Source organism: Malus sylvestris, chromosome 5 (assembly GCF_916048215.2).
Source record: "Malus sylvestris chromosome 5, drMalSylv7.2, whole genome shotgun sequence".
NCBI lineage: Eukaryota > Viridiplantae > Streptophyta > Magnoliopsida > Rosales > Rosaceae > Malus > Malus sylvestris.
Window position 1 is genome coordinate 21130061 of NC_062264.1, and position 17514 is coordinate 21147574.

Here is a 17514-nt window from a genome sequence, read left to right on the forward strand (position 1 = left end):
GCATACCCTGATTCAGGTCGGGGTGTGTCACTAAGCCCACCTCATCCCTCATAGCATAGATAATAACATTTGAATCGCATTGTTATGTGCATGTGAAAGACTTTTTTTTTATAATCGGCACTACGTTTCTCTTAAGACGTTTTGAACGTATTTAAAAATAGAGAAAATAATATTTCATAAACAATTGATTGAATCACATTATTGGTAGCCCACTGTTAGGTTAAACCCACCCCATCCCCCTTAGTGTGGAAAATAACGTTTGTTAAAAAAAAATCATTTGACAACTAATTGAATCACATTATTATGCACGTGCGAAAGATCTTTTTTTATAAACGGCACTACACACATCTTGAAATGTTTTGAATGTGTTTTAAAAAAATAATATTTAACAAGCAACTGATTGAATCATATTATTGCTAGCTCATTATGATGTACTAATTATTAAAAATAAAAAATTGTACAAAAAATATTAATTATTAAAAAAAACACTGTTTATATGACAAAAATATCCTGCATTATTTTTTTTCTTCTCAAATATCTTGCATTATTTGGTGCATTATTTTGGACTGCTTTTAATTTTTTTGTCTTGGGCATTTTTGTTCAAAAGTTTTTGGTAAAACCGTGATCCTAAAAGGAACTAGTGGCTTTATATATACAGATATGAATCAAACTCACCAACGAGTCCTTTGAGCAACATCATCCTCCAAGATAATTGATATAGAAATCTCTATGTTTTCATTTTTATTCAAGTCAAAGCTAAGCCTAGAAATCTAAACATATTTAGTAGAGTTAATGGAGCTGCGACATTTGAAGTGTTGAATATGAATCTCCTTCCTCCAATATCACTTGTATCGAAAAAAAATATATTAAAGCAAATAAAATAAGTAGTGATTTTTACACATCTCAGTTTACTTCTCACTCGTCCTTGTAATTGTTCAGTAGTTTTTTAGGTGGGGTGTTAAAATAGGAGAATGAGTTACATGGCACAGGTACACTACGAAAATAGTGTCTGTACCAATGAAATAAAGAAATATGTAAGTATTTGTTCACATATCTTTATTTCATTGACACAGAATGTCAGGTAAAAATATATCTGTGTCATAAAAATTATTCTTATATAATGAGTAATGAGAAAATCACTACCATATATATCTTACAAAAACTATTAAATAATTAAAAATGTGTGCGTCAACACAAGCAGGATGAGGCTGGAATAAAGTCAAGCATCTTATATCCGTTCTCCCCTATTGTGAGTGACAACGTGTCAAATTCTCACCAATCACCAATCACCAATCAGCCCCAAATGGATGTTCCTGGAATAGCATCCTCTTCGGATCCTCTTTGTAGGGATCCAGATGATCAATTAATCGTGTCCATTCATCATATATCGTACGATTATAAATTATTTTAAATTTTAAATTAAATGTAAATAGTACCGAACGAAAACTTCGAAAACTTGAAATCATGCCCGAAAAAGTTCCGCCCTTGAGTTAAAAAGTAGGATCAATCTGCGTGAACATCTCCTCCCGCGGATTGTAATCTTGCAATTTAAAGCCTACTATGGCTCTCTCATTGTGTTAGATTACTGACTTCTTTTTGTATACTTAATTTTCATGATGCAAGGAAAGCTATCTGAGTCCTCTTTGAAAAGAAATATGGAGTTGGATAGAATTAGCAACTTACCAAGTGACGTTTCAGAACAAATTTTGTCATTTTTGCCTATTAAGGATGCGGTGAAGACAAGTGTTTTATCCAGCAGGTGGAGGTACAAAACGGCTACACTTCCACATCTTGTGTTTGATAATCAGTGTTTTCCGACCAAACCCTTTACAACCTTCGAGCACATTGTTGATCAAGTACTTGTACTTCATGTTGGTCCCATACACACATTCAGGCTTGTCCATGAAATTCCTACAGCAACTGGTCATATTGTTCGATGGATTCTTCATTTATCAAGAAATGCTATCAAGGAGTTCATACTTGATGTTTGGAGAAAGAATCCCTACAAGATGCCTTCATGTTTTTATTCTTGTCAAGATTTGGTTAGTTTGACGTTATATAATTGTTTACTTAAACCGCCTTCCACATTCAAAGGCTTCAGGAGTTTGAAGAACCTTTATCTTCGTGAAGTTACAATTGCCCAAGATGTATTGCAAGCTCTGATTGATTGCTCTTCTCTTCTTGAGAGATTAGCTTTGAGAACATGTAGCGGAATTAGCCACCTTAAGATTAATGCACCAAACGTCCAATTCTTTGACTTTGCAGGCTCGTTTGAAAATTTAAATCTTGAGAATATGTTAAATCTTGTTGAAATTTTCATTGATTTGGACTGTGTGATTCCGTTAGATTGGTTCCTAACAGTTCTAGCCGTTTGGTCAAGTTTTTTGTTCACCTGACACTTGTTCGAAGGATCACAATTCAGAGTGACTTTTTACAGGTAATGAATTGTGTGGTTTCATACTTTAGTTTCAGGATGATTTACACGGCCATGGGAATTTGAGCATATTCATTGATTCTTCTGCTTTCTGCTCCCGTATTTGGCTGAAGGCGCCTCGCCAGAAAAGCTTTCCAAACCATGTCTATGTCTGAATTTTATTTCCATAACCATTGGCTTCTGTTATGTGGATGAAGTCTTAACTGCTCTATGCCTTCTAGGAAGCGCCCCTGCTCTTCAAGAACTAAAAATTCAGGTGAGTTTTATTCTATGGATGCATAAAGTATTCTTGTGCACCACAGAAGTTTGCAGTTTGGAAATCTGCTTTTGTCATAATCTCAAGATTTGATGCTATATACCTTGCGCAGGCCAGTGTTTATGGCGAGGACTCTGAGCAAGAAGTGAACTCTTGGTATGATGACAACCAGAACTGCCAGCTAACTGCGACTTGTGACAACAACCAATGTTTCTGGTTTCAAAGTTGAACTAGATATCATTAGATTTCTGCTTTCATGTTCACCTGTGCTTGAGAGGATGACCGTTGAGCCTGCTTCTGATGTTGTTTCTTCAACAACAACGACAACAACAATAAAGCCTTTTCCCACTAAGTGGGATCGGCTATGTGAATCCTAGAACGCCATTGCGCTCGGTTTTGTGTCATGTCCTCCGTTAGATCCAAGTACTCTAAGTCTTTTCTCAGGGTCTCTTCCAAAGTTTTCCTAGGTCTTCCTCTATCCCTTCGGCCCTGAACCTCTGTCCTGTAGTCACACCTTCAAACTGGAGCGTTAGTAGGCCTTCTTTGCACATGTCCAACCCAATCATTCATAATCTTATCCTTTCTCGTAAGCCCACACCTCCAACGAAGCATCCTCATCTCCGCTACACCCATTTTGTGTACGTGTTGGTGCTTCACCGCCCAACATTCTGTGCCATACAGCGTCGCCAACCTTATTGTCGTCTTATAAAATTTTCTCTTGAGCTTTAGTGGCATACGACGGTCACACAACACACTGGATGCACTCTTCCACTTCATCCATCCTGGTTGTATTCCATATATTCTGTTTTTGATCAGCTTAGGCAAAGACCTTTAGATTCCAACACTTATCTCCAAAGGTTAAGCTTCGCATTTACCCATTCCTGAGTTTCATCTATCAACCCTATATCGTCTGCGAAAAGCATACACCAAAGAATAACATCTTGAATATGTCCTGTTAACTCATCCATTACCAATGCAAAAAGGTAAGGACTTAAGGATTGTGATGCACAAAATCAGTGAGGACTTTGGTACAGAAAGTATTAAGTTTGTGATATTCGCTAGATTGCTCCGGTCATTAGTGTGGATAAGTATGTAAAAGGATAAAGACAGGAGAGCAAACACAAGATGTACATGGTTCTCCAAGATTGGCTACGTCTACGGAGTAAAGGAGTTCTTATTAATTGTGAAGGGTTTACATAAGTACATAGGTTCAAGCTCTCTTTTAGTGGGTACAAGTGAATGCTTTAGTACAAATGGTATTAGGAAATATTTTGGAAGAATGATCTCTTTTTATAGAAGAGAGTTTCTAGCCTTGTTCTGACATTGACACGTGTTGTGCTGTGATTGGCTTCCGATGTTGACACGTGTCGCGTTATGATTGGCTTCTGATGTCTTCACTTGCCTTATCTGTCTCATAGGTAGATGTGGCATCATCTCTAGAAGTACTCTTCCTCCGTCCAGGGGTGGTATCTTTAATTTGTGGAGATGCACAAGGTAATGTATCAATTTCACTTGAAGCTTATTTGTAGTTTCAGGCTTGGTCAAGCGTGATACAAACCATGTAGTAGGAGTCCCCCAAGTCGCCGAGCTAGGGGATCTGCTGAAAGATGTGACAGACAAGGTAAGCAATCAGAGCTTCAAGTAATCAGTCCCAGATCAGAAGTTTGATTTCGAGTTCCGGCTGATTGTTCTCATTCTCCTTATCTTGCAGGCAGCATGAAGGATAAAGAGAAGAAAAGGAGAAGAGATGATATGAGACACTTTTGCTTTTGAAGAAGTAACTTTCCACAGGCTTATTCTTGAACTGGACTGGAGGGTTTTCTGGTTACCTCCAGAGTATAAGGTCGACTGAAGAATTTGAGGGTCAAAACAAGTCCATCAAATCTAGAGTACATTCGACTCTACTAATATGGGATACTTTTGCTGTTGACAAAGTAGTGGAAGTATCGGCACGTGTTCTGTTACGCTTGTCTCCACATGCTTCCTTGTATCATTCTCACTTGCCCAATCTGTTCCTTAAGCAGATGTGGTATCTTCTCTGGAAGCATAAGATGTTGAAGATGAGTACTCGAGAGCAATGCTAGGTAAGTAATCAGGTAAGGGATTCCAGGCAGCCAGTTTCTGACTGGAAGCTTGATTCCAAGTGCTGACTGATTGCTCTCTTTCTCCTTGTCTTGCAGGTAAGAACAAGGCCATAGGAAAAGCTAGGGAAAAAACATGATATGGGATACTCTTGCTTTTAACCCTGATGATATGAGATATTCTTACTCTGGTGTAGCTTGTTTGCAGAGGTATTATTGGGGGGAAAGAAAGCTGAGTATTTCGAGAGGCTTCGTTGGGAGTGCCTTCTTAGATATGAGGAAGGGTTGAACATTTTACAGGTCTGCCTGTCCGTTGAGGATGGAGGTCGACATATATAGGAGTCTCCCTAACAACAAGTAGTAATGCTATTCCTTTACCCTTCTTTGTCATAGCACTGTAGTGGGAGCTGCCTGCTTCACGTGTTTTAACTCTGTTAGAGCACTTTGAAAAAGTGGTATGTGGTATCTGGAAAGCTGATGTTACGTGTGAAGATTACAGACAAGCTTTATCCAAGGAGATCTGACTCTCGAAGTTGAGAAAGCGATGCCTCTTCGGTTTTCAAACAAGCGATCCTGTCGGGGATCTGGCTCTCGAGATTCGGAGAACGGTGCCTCTTCGATTTTTGAGAAAGCAATCCTGCTGGGAGTCTGGCTCTTGAAATTCGGAGAGCGGTGTCTTTTCGATTTTTGAGAAAGTAATCCTGTTGGGAGTCTGGCTCTCGAGATTCGGAGGGCGGTGCCTCTTCGATTTTTGAGCAAGCAATCTTGTTGGGAGTGTTTTCTCGAATGTGAGTAAAGGTTGGACATTTTTGCTAGTCTACCTATCCACGGAGCACAGAGGTTGACACACAGGGACTTTCCAATTATCCAGCAGTGGTGTTGTTCCTTTACTCTTGTGGGTAATAATATGGTAGCTAAACCTTCAAAATTTATGTGTCAAAACTTTGTTAATGCTGTTTCTTTGCTATTCTTTTACCCTTCTTGGTCATAGCGATGTAGTGGGAGCTGCAAGCTTCACGTGTCTAAACTTTGTCAGAGATTTTTGGCAAAGTTATATGTGGTACTCATGAGCTGATGTTGCGTGTGGAAAGTGGATGATTGAACAGTAAGATTCACGTGCTTTCTACTTCACCAAAAATCTTCGACAGATTGCCCGTAATTTCCGCAAAGCTGAGTGTGCATGTGACAGGTGTTGACAAGGCTAAGAAAGCAGGTGCCTCTTCGATTTCTAAGATCGGCCCTTGTGGTCTCTGAGCAGCACAGCTTTTGAGAAAACAAACTCCTCTTCAATTTTTGAGATCGGCCCTCGTGGTCTTTGAGCAGCCCAGCTTTTGAGAAAGAAAACGCCTCTTCGATCTCTGAGATCGGCCTTCATGGTCTCTGAGCAACCCAGCTTTTGAGAAAGCAAACGCCTCTTCGATTTCTGAGCAGGCGCCTCTTCGATTTCTGAAGCTCCGTCGAGTACAGATTTTTATAGAAGCTGGCATTAAGTTCCAAAGCACACTTAAATCTTCACTAGTAGAAGCTCTCTTCTTGCACTTCTAAGATCTTGATTTGTCCGACATCTTCTCTCTTCAACACCTTTGAAAATGTCTGGCCCTTCCGACCGTCATTTTGACTTGAACCTTGGTGAAGAGGCAGCCGCGCATTCTCCAGACAACATATGGCGCCCATCATTCTTATCCCTTACTGGTTCTCTTACCGTTGGGGATTCCGTGATGAAGAATGATATGACCGCTGCGGTGGTGGCCAGGAAAATTCTCACTCCCAAAGATAACAGACTTCTTTCCAAACGGTCTGATGAGTTGGCTATTAAGGATTCTCTGGCTCTTAGTGTTCAGTGTGCAGGTTCTGTGTCGAATATGGCCTAACGCCTATTTGCTCGAACCCGCCAAGTTGAATCATTGGCGGCTGAAGTGATGAGTCTCAAGTAGGAGATTAGAGGGTTCAAGCATGAGAATAAACAGTTACACAGGCTCGCACATGACTATGCTACAAACATGAAGAGGAAGCTTGACCAGGTGAAGGAATCTGATGGTCAGATTTTACTTGATCATCAGAGATTTGTGGGTTTGTTCCAAAGGCATTTATTGCCTTCGTCTTCTAGGGCTGTACCGCGTAATGAAGCTTTAAATGATCAGCCTCCGATGCCTCTTCCTTCTATGGTTCTGTCCAGTACTGAGGCTCCGAGTGATCACCCTCCGGTTCCTTCTCTTTCTGGGGCTCTACCGATTGCTGAGACTTCTCCTAAGCAACCATTGTGAAGACCCCCTCTTGTTTGTTTATTTTGACTCATGTATATGTACATATTTGTAACTTATCGGAGATATCAATAAATAAACTTTGCTTCATTTCAACGTATTGTGTTAAATACACTAAAGCCTTCTTCACTAAGTTCTTTGAATTTTTCTTTTATTGAAGCTTGTATGTTGAAGCTTTGTGAGTGAAGCATGTAGGTTGAGGTAATGTTCCCTTAATTTCTCGAGTGAGGAAAACTTCTCGGTTGGAGACTTGAAAAATCCAAGTCACTGAGTGGGGTCGATTATATGAATCTTAGAACGCCATTGTGCTCGGTCATGTGTCATGTCCTCCGTTAGATCCAAGTACTCTAAGTCTTTTCTTAGAGTCTCTTCCAAAGTTTTCCTAGGTCTTCCTCTACCCCTTCGGCCATGAACCTCTATCCCGTAGTCGCATCTTCTAACCGGAGCATCAGTAGGCCTTCTTTGCACATGTCCAAACCACCGTAACTGATTTTCTTTCAGCTTTCCTACAATTTCGGTTACTCCTACTTTACCTCGGATATCCTCATTCCTAATCTTATCCTTTCTCGTGTGCCCACACATCCAACGAAGCATCCTCATCTCCGCTACACCCATTTTATGTACATGTTGATGTTTCACCGCCCAACATTCTGTGCCATACAGCATCGCCGGCCTTATTGCCGTCCTATAAAATTTTCCCTTGAGCTTCAGTGACATACGGCGGTCACACAACACGCCGGATGCACTCTTCCACTTCATCCATCCAGCTTGTATTCTATGGTTCAGATCTCCATCTAATTCTCCGTTCTTTTGCAAGATAAATCCTAGGTAGCGAAAGCAGTCGCTCTTTGGTATTTCCTGATCTCCGATCCTCACCCCTAACTCATTTTGGCCTCCATTTGCACTAAACTTGCACTCCATATATTCTGTCTTTGATCGGCTTAGGCGAAGACCTTTAGATTCCAACACTTCTCTCCAAAGGTTAAGTTTCACATTTACCCCTTCCTAAGTTTCATCTATCAACACTATATCGTCTGAGAAAAGCATACACCAAAAATATCATCTTAAATATGTCATGTTAACTCATCCATTACCAACGCAAAAAGGTAAGGACTTAAGGATGAGCCTTGATGTAATCCTACAGTTATGGGGAAGCTTTCGGTTTATCCTTCATGAGTTCTTACGGCAGTCTTTGCTCCTTCATACATATCCTTTATAGCTTGGATATATGCTACTCGTACTCCTTTCTTCTCCAAAATCCTCCAGAGAATGTCTCTTGGGACCCTATCATACACTTTTTCCAAATCTATAAAGACCATGTGTAAATCCTTTTTCCCTTCTCTATATCTTTCCATCAATCTTCGTAAGAGATAGATTACCTCCATGGTTAAGCGCCTTGGCATGAACCCGAATTGGTTGTCCGAAACCCGTGTCTCTTGCCTCAATATATGCTCAATGACTCTATCCCAAAGCTTCATTGTATGACTCATTAGCTTAATACCCCTATAGTTCATGCAATTTTGTACGTCGCCCTTATTCTTGTAGATAGGCACCAAAGTGCTCTTTCACCACTCATTTGGCATCTTCTTCATTTTCAAAATCCTATTGAAAAAGTCAGTGAGCCATGCTATACCTGTCTCTCCCAAGATTTTCCACACTTCGATCGGTATATCATCTGGGCCCACTGCTTTTCTATGCTTCATCTTCTTCAAAGCTACAACCACTTCTTCCTTCCTGATTCGACGATAAAATGAGTAGTTTCTACACTCTTCTGAGTTACTCAACTCCTCTAAAGAAGTACTCATTTCATGTCCTTCATTGAAAAGATTATGAAAATAACCTCTCCATCTATCTTTGATCGCGTTCTCTGTAGCAAGAACCTTTCCATCCTCATCCTTGATGCACCTCACTTGGTTTAGGTCCCTTGTCTTCTTTTCTCTTGCTCTAGCTAGTTTATAGATATCCAACTCTCCTTCTTTGGTATCTAGTCGCTTATACATATCGTCATAAGCCACTAACTTAGCTTCTCTCACAGCTTTCTTCGCCTCTTGCTTCGCTCTTCTATACCTTTCACCATTTTCATCGGTCCTATCTTTGTATATGGCTTTACAAAATTCCTTCTTAGCCTTCACCTTTATTTGTACCTCCTCATTCCACCACCAAGATTCCTTTTGGTGTGGAGCAAAGCCCTTGGACTCTCCTAATACCTCTTTTGCTACTTTTCGGATACAACTAGCCATGGAATCCCATCTTTGGCTAGCTTCCCCCTCTCTATCCCACACACACTGGTGATTACTTTCTCTTTGAAAATGGCTTGTTTTTCTCCTTTTAGATTCCACCATCTAGTCCTTGGGCACTTCCAAGTCTTGTTCTTTTTTCTCACTCTTTTGATATGTACATCCATCACCAACAAGCGATGTTGATTAGCCAAGCTCTCTCCCGGTATAACTTTGCAATCCTTACAAGTTATACGATCCCCTTTCCTCATTAGAAGAAATCTATTTGTGTTTTTGACGACCCACTCTTGTAGGTGATCACATGTTCTTTTTTCTTCAAAACTCTTAAAAGAGTTGGTCCAGTTTAGGCGTGCCTCACCCCATGTCGAGATAATCTACTTGGGGACTCTCGAATGAATTCCAGCAGAGCTGACAGGACTTTGCTTGCAGAAGAGAATGTGGGTTTGTTTTGGAAAAAAAAAACAGTTTCTGTGTTGAGACAAGTTTTGAACATTTTTATATCAAGCTTTCCTACTTTTTCATAGGCCTCCTGAAACATGTTATACAGAAGAGTTTATATTTGAGTTGCCGAGTTGCTTTCAAGTCCAAGTAAATCAAATTACCCAAGAAACCACCCGTCTCAACGCCAGTCTTGAACTCCAAGCAAAAATTTTGGGTAGGATAATGCACACCTTGGTCTAAATGGCATTTCAAGAATTAAGATCCATAGAAGCCAAAATTGCAATGTTATGAAGTACCGATTGAGGTTAAACTAAAGCTGCATATGACTATTTCCACTCCATGTCATGAAATCATGGCTTCACCATCAACTCACAAGCATGTCTCATTGTTGCCACATCATCAATGATTTTTGTTTTTGTTTTGGGTCAAACCACGTCATAAATTTAGTGAAGGACTAGTGAGTGCATTTTTTGTCACTGCCCTCAAGTTTTGATAATGTTCACAACCATATAAAATTGGATGATGTTAAATAAGGTTAACTCAAAAACTTGGTTATAACCATGGTCTAAAATATAGATGATATCGGAAATATCGGTAGTCCAAAAACACGGAAATTTCGATGGAAATATCAGGATATTATCGATATCGATAAAAATTGAATAAAAACAACGAAAATTGTAAGAAAAACTTGGAAATTTTTATTGAAACTTTGTAGGATGTTTATTTAGTCAATTATCTATTAGTTTATCACAAAAAATTGGAAGGAAATGCATTGCATGATGGATTTAACTAATTTAAGTTGATTATATAGCGAGCTGGCAAACATTGTGAGTGTATATGTAGTAATTAATGAAAGAAGTTTAAATACATCATAATCATTTATATATAATGAATTAGTACAATATTTTACACTTTATACATTGCATAGTAAGATACATGAGTGACTTAGTACCACAAAGAGTTCCTATGAGGTTCAAAATTTTCACTATCTTCATCATCCCTATGTGTAGAGTAAGTGTAAAATGGAAGGGGTTCGAATCCCCTTGGTGTTTTTATAAATATAGAAATTTATCCTAGATAATAAATATTAGCTTGTAAGCCTTGCATACATCTTAACGACCATATAAATATTACAGGCTGAATATGTAATCATAAACACATCTGTAACGAGTTGAATAAGGCCCAGGTGCGTGGTTGACAAAAGGAGGGGTTCGAATCCCTCTATGTGCAAGATTGAGACCACATTTTAGTTTATTTACAAGATTGCCACTAGGGTGAAGGCGGCTGGGTTAGTTCGTTTTGGGCTGTGTTTGCTGGGCTTACCTCAATTGTTGATGATGGCCGGCCCTTTGGGTGTTTAAATGATGAGAATGCCCATCTAAGGTTAAGATCGGGCGGCCCAGATTAAAAGTTTGGAGGGTACTTTTGTCATCTTAATTTTCGTGACTGATTGGGATTGATGGTGAGGGGATTGTAGGGCAGACATAAGCCCATTCCGCCTTTGGGCTAGAGATGGAGAGAGAGGGATGTAGACAGCAAGAGAGAGAAAGGGATTTCAAGGATTTACAAATCCTTCCCCTTCACACAGGACAAAACCTCTACAAATCAGTCGACCCCAGCCCTTCAATGCTCATCTCCAGATCCCCTTCATACTGCGGGTTGTCGGCGAATCTCTGGGAACCAGGTCCTCCGCCATTGATGAGTTTTTGAGACTCGGACGGGTGTTTGACTTGGTGGCGGTAAAGGAAGAAGGCGAGTCCGGAGAGCATTCCGAGAGTTACAATTTCGACCAAAGTAGCAATGGCAACTTTCTTCGTCCCCTTGGTTGGTTGCAGCGCTTGTGGGTTTTGCACAGTGGTGGCGTTCAACGGCAGCGGTGCAGGTTGAGTCTGATCTGGGGTTGACCTAGATGGCAATTCATGGAAAAATGGCTGGTCGCTTGAAGTGTTCGGCGGAGGTGGCGGTGGAATCGGCGATGACGGGGTGTCCGACGGAGGGGAGGAGTTGTCTGGAAATAGGGGCTGGTGGAGAATTCTTCTGTCAATTCCTTCGCCTTTAGTGCCTCCACATATCAATTCTCTTCATATCCTCACGAATGTAGCTTTTGTAGTTTTCATTTTGATTTTTTATGGAAGGTATGAGATTTTTTTAATTTTTTGCTTGGTTTATGATTTTTTTTTTTTTTGTGGATGGACTAGCTGGGGACTATGGGTCTCTTCGAATTTGGATAGTCTAGGGTTTCTGACAAGTTTTCTGTTTGTGGTTTTGGTTTTTAAGAATTGCGTTCAAACCGTAAAAAGGTATACTTCGTTAGCATTCGATATTTAGTTAGCAATTTTATTGATATTATCGATATTATCAACAATATTGCGATATTATCGATAATATCGTGATATATTGCCCAAATAATGCATTAAAATACTGAAAATATCGTATCCGATATTATCGTGATAATATCGACAAAAATATCGATATATTGATGATAATTAAGTGGATAAGTGTGAAAATATCTTCCTCTAAAAAAAAATATTATCGGCGAAATATCGCCGATAATATCGATATTTAAGACCTTGATTATAACTTAAAAGTGTTTTTCTTTAAAAAGATGACCAATTGGTGATTTTGCCACAGCAGTCCTCTTTTTGGGGCTAAGAAGACCATAAATAAATAAATGAAAGTACTAGCGCTTGACAACTCCGCTAAGAAAACATGTATAACTTATAAAGTCTTCAGGGCTTCTCAGGGACAACACGACGCATTATATATTCACTTCATGAAAGAATTACGTGCCTGTGAATAACTTTGACTTATAAAATATTGGATCAGAAGTCATTATTTTGCTTTAATTTAATGATGCATGTGATTTTAGGGGCTAATTAGTTATTAACTCAAAATTATTAGTCGGTCAAATAATCAAAACAGTTGACTTGCTAGCCACGGCAAAAAGCGGCTCTTTCCCATTTTTCTGATGACAAACTCAACCCAACCTGGGAAAGGTTCTATCTATGCTGCAATATTTTTTTTTCTTTTCATTTTAAACTGTTTTATATCTTAAATATTGTATTTTTAACTGTTTTAAATCTTGATTTTTGTATTTGTTACTAACTAAAAACTAAAAAATTAAAATGTTCGGATTATACGATATTCCGGAGCATCTAGAGAATATCTGTATGCTATTCTTTAATTAATGTGCAGCTGCAATCCTTACGTTGGATTTGAACTTGCAAATATTTGAAGGGATGTGATATCCACACATCATTTTTTACTTCTCACATATCCTTCTAATTTTTGATCGTTGGATCAGATGAATTGAAGAAGATCAACAGACAGAAATTAACAAATGATGTGTAAGAAGTAAAAAGAGATGTCTCGATAGCACACCTCTATTTGAAATTTGGGATGGGTTTACTGTACATTGTAGTAGAACGCAAGCTATTGACCATTAGAACAAGTTTTGTTTCTTCGCGTCCACAACATTATTACTACCAAGCAAAATTTTGTAGTGAAGCGCACTTCTCACGTGTGATTTGTTTGGTTTTTTATTTTATTTTTTTAACTCCATGGTTTTCCTCATCATAGATCCACTGAGTCCGGTTAAGAGAACTTGAAGCTTTTCCAAACAATTAATATATAATGAAAGAGAATTGTTATTGGTACTTCAAAAATTTTATTTGACATGAGTGTAGAATGAGATTTTTGGAGTGTTAATAACAATTCCCTAATGAAATTGTGTTTAACTTATTGGATACTGGGTAATATATTAATTTGTAGATGGGGTTTTATCATTGTGGCAAAAATCAATTATGTCTATGCATTATGTTGCGGGTTTAATCCCTATTAATTTTTTTTTCTCCTAACAACTAACTACCCAATTCCAAACCACCTCTAAAAGTTTTTCACATAAATGTTGATGCACCACTTAGTAGGTTAGTAGTATTCATATTCACTTGTAAATGATAAGTTTTGGGTTTGATTCTTGTTAAAGACGAATTTGAACCACATTATTCTGGCAAACCTATTATAAGGTTTAACTCACTTCATCACCTCCTTAGTGTAGATATTGTTTGTTAAAAGAAACACATAAATGTCGAAGCAAACCCAACTAGTAGGTGTAAACACCAATTAGCTATTGGTAGTTGTACATTTTTTTTCTCTTCTTAAAGTTCAAAGAAGTCCAAGTTCGAATCCCTCCAGGCCCCATATATTTTAGTAGGGGCCCGCAGTAAAATCTTATTTGGAGTATGTTACATTACGATTAAGCAATCATCAAATATTCTTTTTTGGTAAATAATCATGAAAGTGTCATGTTTCTGTTTTATGCATTAGAAGATTAGAAATCATTGAACTCATTATTTAACCCATTAACAACTTTCATCTGTCTCTTTCGAGCTACCCTCGATCCTCCTAAAGGAGTCTCGAGTGATGCTCGAATCCCTTGGAGTGATTAAAATTCTAAAAGTTGAAAAAATAATAGCCGAAAGTCTTTGTCACGTCATTAACTTTCAAAATTTCAGCAGAACAGGCACTAGTAACGATTGCTCATTAGATTTGAAGACAAAACCATAAACCATAAACCATAAACCAAACATTGTTCATTTGATTTGAAATCGAAGACAATCCGAAACGGTTACAAAACACAGAATCGGCAGCCAAACCAAAAACTTATACAAAAAATAAAAACTTGACCCAGAAACAACCCAATTCACCAATCACCCTACCTATCTCCGATCCTATACCCCCCCCCCCTTTTTTTTTGTTGTTGTAATGAAGAGATTTACACAAAACAAATACATGGTAAATGATAGAAGCTAGAAATGCAATTATTTGGAATCATAACATGATTAGTTAATTGGAAAATTAAGGAATGGGGCGCTTGCCGGGATGGTCGGCGGCCTTGAGGGTTTTGTCGATGAGCTTGCGTGCCTTTTTGCTGCGGATCTCGACCTTGACGCTGGAGCTTTTGTCCATCTTTATGTACGGCTTCTTCGACTTCTTCTTCAGCGCTCGGACTTTCGATTTGATCGACTCCACCAAGCTCTCCAACTGGTTCGTCATGATGATCTTGATTAATATGACTAACCTTGATTAATTATAAAGCTTAATGATGATTCAGTATCGAGAGAGATCTAGGAAGAAGAAGAAGAAGAAGAAGAAGGAGCAGGCGGAGGTGAGCTTTTGTTGCTGGCTTGGGAATTGGAGCTTGATGCAGGCTCTCTCTCTGTGTCTGCTATCTCTCACTAGGTTTGTTATCGAGTCAATCTATATGGTGTGCTGTAGAATGGTCTTGGTGTGTGAGATAACCACCGATTTGCCATTCCGTATGACTTTCACTTGTTAGTTTTGGATGCCGATGTGTACACTTATTGGAATTTCCAAGTCCACGCTTTTTTGGTAAGCATTTTATTTTTCAAATATTTGAAATTACGGTCACATTTTTTTGAGTACATTGATATTTTTTACATTAAGGGGAGAGGAAGTTCAGCTAAGCCACACAATAGGCAACCTAATTTGGTTTTGAATTCACCATTACCGAGATTTGAACCTAAGAAATTTTACTTCAAAGTGAAAATGAATACCATTAGACCACCATTAGACTGTAGTACTGAGTGACAATTAGGATCACATGTTAATTATGTGAATGTTCTTTTTTTATTTTTAAAAAGTGAACAATTGATGGCTAACTGCAGTTATTCACCCCTTCTAGGCCCGGAGAGGATATGAGGAATTTCACCCTGCCCGTGACCATAATCAAGCAGACTCACCAACTCAGAGTATCAACTTTAATTATGTGAATGTTCAATAATGATTGTGGAGGGTTGTACTAGAGGTTTCGTGCTTTAATGAATTTCTTTGTATAAAAAGAAAATAGCTTAACAAGAAAAGTATTTCTAACTATTAAGGGTGTCAAACCAGGTTGTATGAATTTTTTTTATTTTTTATTTTTTAACAAACCATATCATCTACACTAAAAGAAAGGGGGATAAGCATAGTTTCACAATAAACTAGTAATAATGTTATTCAAATTCGTCTTTTGACGAGAATCGAACCTAAGACATCTCACTTATAAATGAAAAGAAATATCATTATATCGTAGTACTAAGTGATAATTGTATAAAAATGAATGACTTAAGTTAAAAAGATAGAAAACCAACTAGAGTAGTAGATGACTTTACCTCGATAAGACATTTCTTATAATCAATCTTGTATTTGGTTTACAAGCTTTCCCTTTTGTTATTATAATTTCATATTTAGGCTTTAATAAGATTTATTGTGTATCTTCTTCGTGATTAATGTTTTTTTAATTTAAGAAAAAAACAATTTGCTTATATTTTGCAGTGGGATAAATTTGATTATAAATTTCAAGCAATGGTTTGAAAATTTGAATAGATAAGCCGTACTGTAGCACCATAAAGTATGATAACATTCTTATCATAAGATTTTAATAATAATAATTATTATATTATCTAAATAAATTATCTTATTATATTATAATAAGTAACAATTCAAAGATAGCGGACTGAAATAATATATGAGAAGAAAAAAAAAATCTATTTTCAAAGACTTCACTTGATTTTGATGATGAGTGCAGCCATGTTATTTGGTCAATGTACTGGGGGCAGTTTCGTACTTTGGTGTATGAAACGTAGAGTAGTTTTGAGTCCGAAAATATAGCTCAGATTATACACCCAATTCACTTTATTTTAATGTGGCACGCTTTTCTAGAAAAAATTGGTTGGTGAATAGGGATCAGGATCCTCTTCTGAGCAGATGGAGAGGATCCTCCTGACCAGGCCTATCGGGCCGTTCATTTTTTATCCAACGGTTATAATTATTATAATTTTTAGAGCGGCCCCCTATTTGTAATCGTTAGATAAAAAATGAAAGGCCTGATAGGTCTGGTAAGGAGGATCCTCTCCTGAGCAGATGGAGAGGATCCTGGTCCGGTGAATAGAGTGGTCGAAGAACAATGTTTAACCCCGCAAACAAATTGTAAATACTTGACTGCGTTACCGCACTGGCAGAGAACAATCAAACTTACTAAACAAATAAATTCAAACATTTCTAGCTGAAAAAAAATAAAAAGCAGAAGAACATTTATAGTTGGGTAGACAAATCTACTATATCTACCATCAACTTTTCGCCAAGTAGGATAGCAAATTCTCTATAATTGTACTTATAATTATAAATTCCTATTGTGGCACATTTTAGAGTAAGATAGGTCAAGCGTTCGATCTTGTTCTCGTGAACAAAAAGAACTCTTTAGAAGAATTACAAACGCAAGTGTCCTACGCACTGTTAATTAACAATTTTTGGAATATGAGAATGGTACTAATGCTGTGAACAAAGGTCCTATAGTTTATGTTCAAGTTTTACGTATACAAAATTGGTTTAGTGGCATTTATCTTTCCGACGTTGAACAATACCCACCATTGAGGTTGTGCCAAAAAGAAAAACAAATCTTACATATGATTTGCAAGTGATTACAATTATCTGAAGTTTAAGGGAGTGGGTTTGAGCCTCGAGCGTTCAACGTAGCATGAATCTGAGCCTCGAGCATTCAACGTAGCATGAATCTGGTGCATATATGAAAAACTTGGATGTGTTGCAATTTGCAAATTAAATTTTCTCTTTCCCCTCTTTCCTATTAGTGACAATTCTAAGGGAAACGAACGTTGAGGCCCTTTTATTTTTATTTTTTGCCAGAATGATATTTTGATTTATTAAGTCCAGGGGTTTACGAGAGCAGTTTGAACTTCAATGAAAGAAAACTAGCACACTGTCTTGGACAAGTAACTTAACGCAC

General features: G+C 38.0%; 2 protein-coding genes across 3 annotated transcripts; one reads left to right on the forward strand and one right to left on the reverse strand.

Moving 5' to 3' along the window:
• Positions 1-1468: 1468 nt before the first annotated feature.
• On the forward strand, positions 1469-6276 carry LOC126620612 (F-box/FBD/LRR-repeat protein At1g13570-like). Of its 2 annotated transcripts, XM_050288817.1 has the most exons (3): positions 1469-2437; positions 2548-2690; positions 2803-6276. In XM_050288817.1, the coding sequence occupies exon 1, from the start codon at positions 1614-1616 to the stop codon at positions 2394-2396; it is 783 nt and encodes a 260-aa protein (XP_050144774.1). In that variant the 5' UTR covers positions 1469-1613; the 3' UTR covers positions 2397-2437; positions 2548-2690; positions 2803-6276. The 2 variants fall into 2 exon arrangements, with proteins under 2 accessions (XP_050144774.1, XP_050144773.1); XM_050288816.1 differs by having other exon boundaries at positions 1469-2690.
• Positions 6277-14280: 8004 nt separating this feature from the next.
• Positions 14281-14973, reverse strand: LOC126620613 (uncharacterized). Its single transcript, XM_050288818.1, has one exon. It carries the CDS (start codon positions 14763-14765, stop codon positions 14568-14570), a length of 198 nt encoding a protein of 65 aa, XP_050144775.1. The 5' UTR covers positions 14766-14973; the 3' UTR covers positions 14281-14567.
• Positions 14974-17514: the final 2541 nt, after the last annotated feature.

Coding starts and splice junctions, on each gene's coding strand:
- LOC126620612 (XM_050288816.1), top strand. CDS start 1,614: ATGATGCAAGGAAAGCTATCTGAGTCCTCTTTGAAAAGAAATATGGAG.
- LOC126620613 (XM_050288818.1), bottom strand. CDS start 14,765: ATGACGAACCAGTTGGAGAGCTTGGTGGAGTCGATCAAATCGAAAGTC.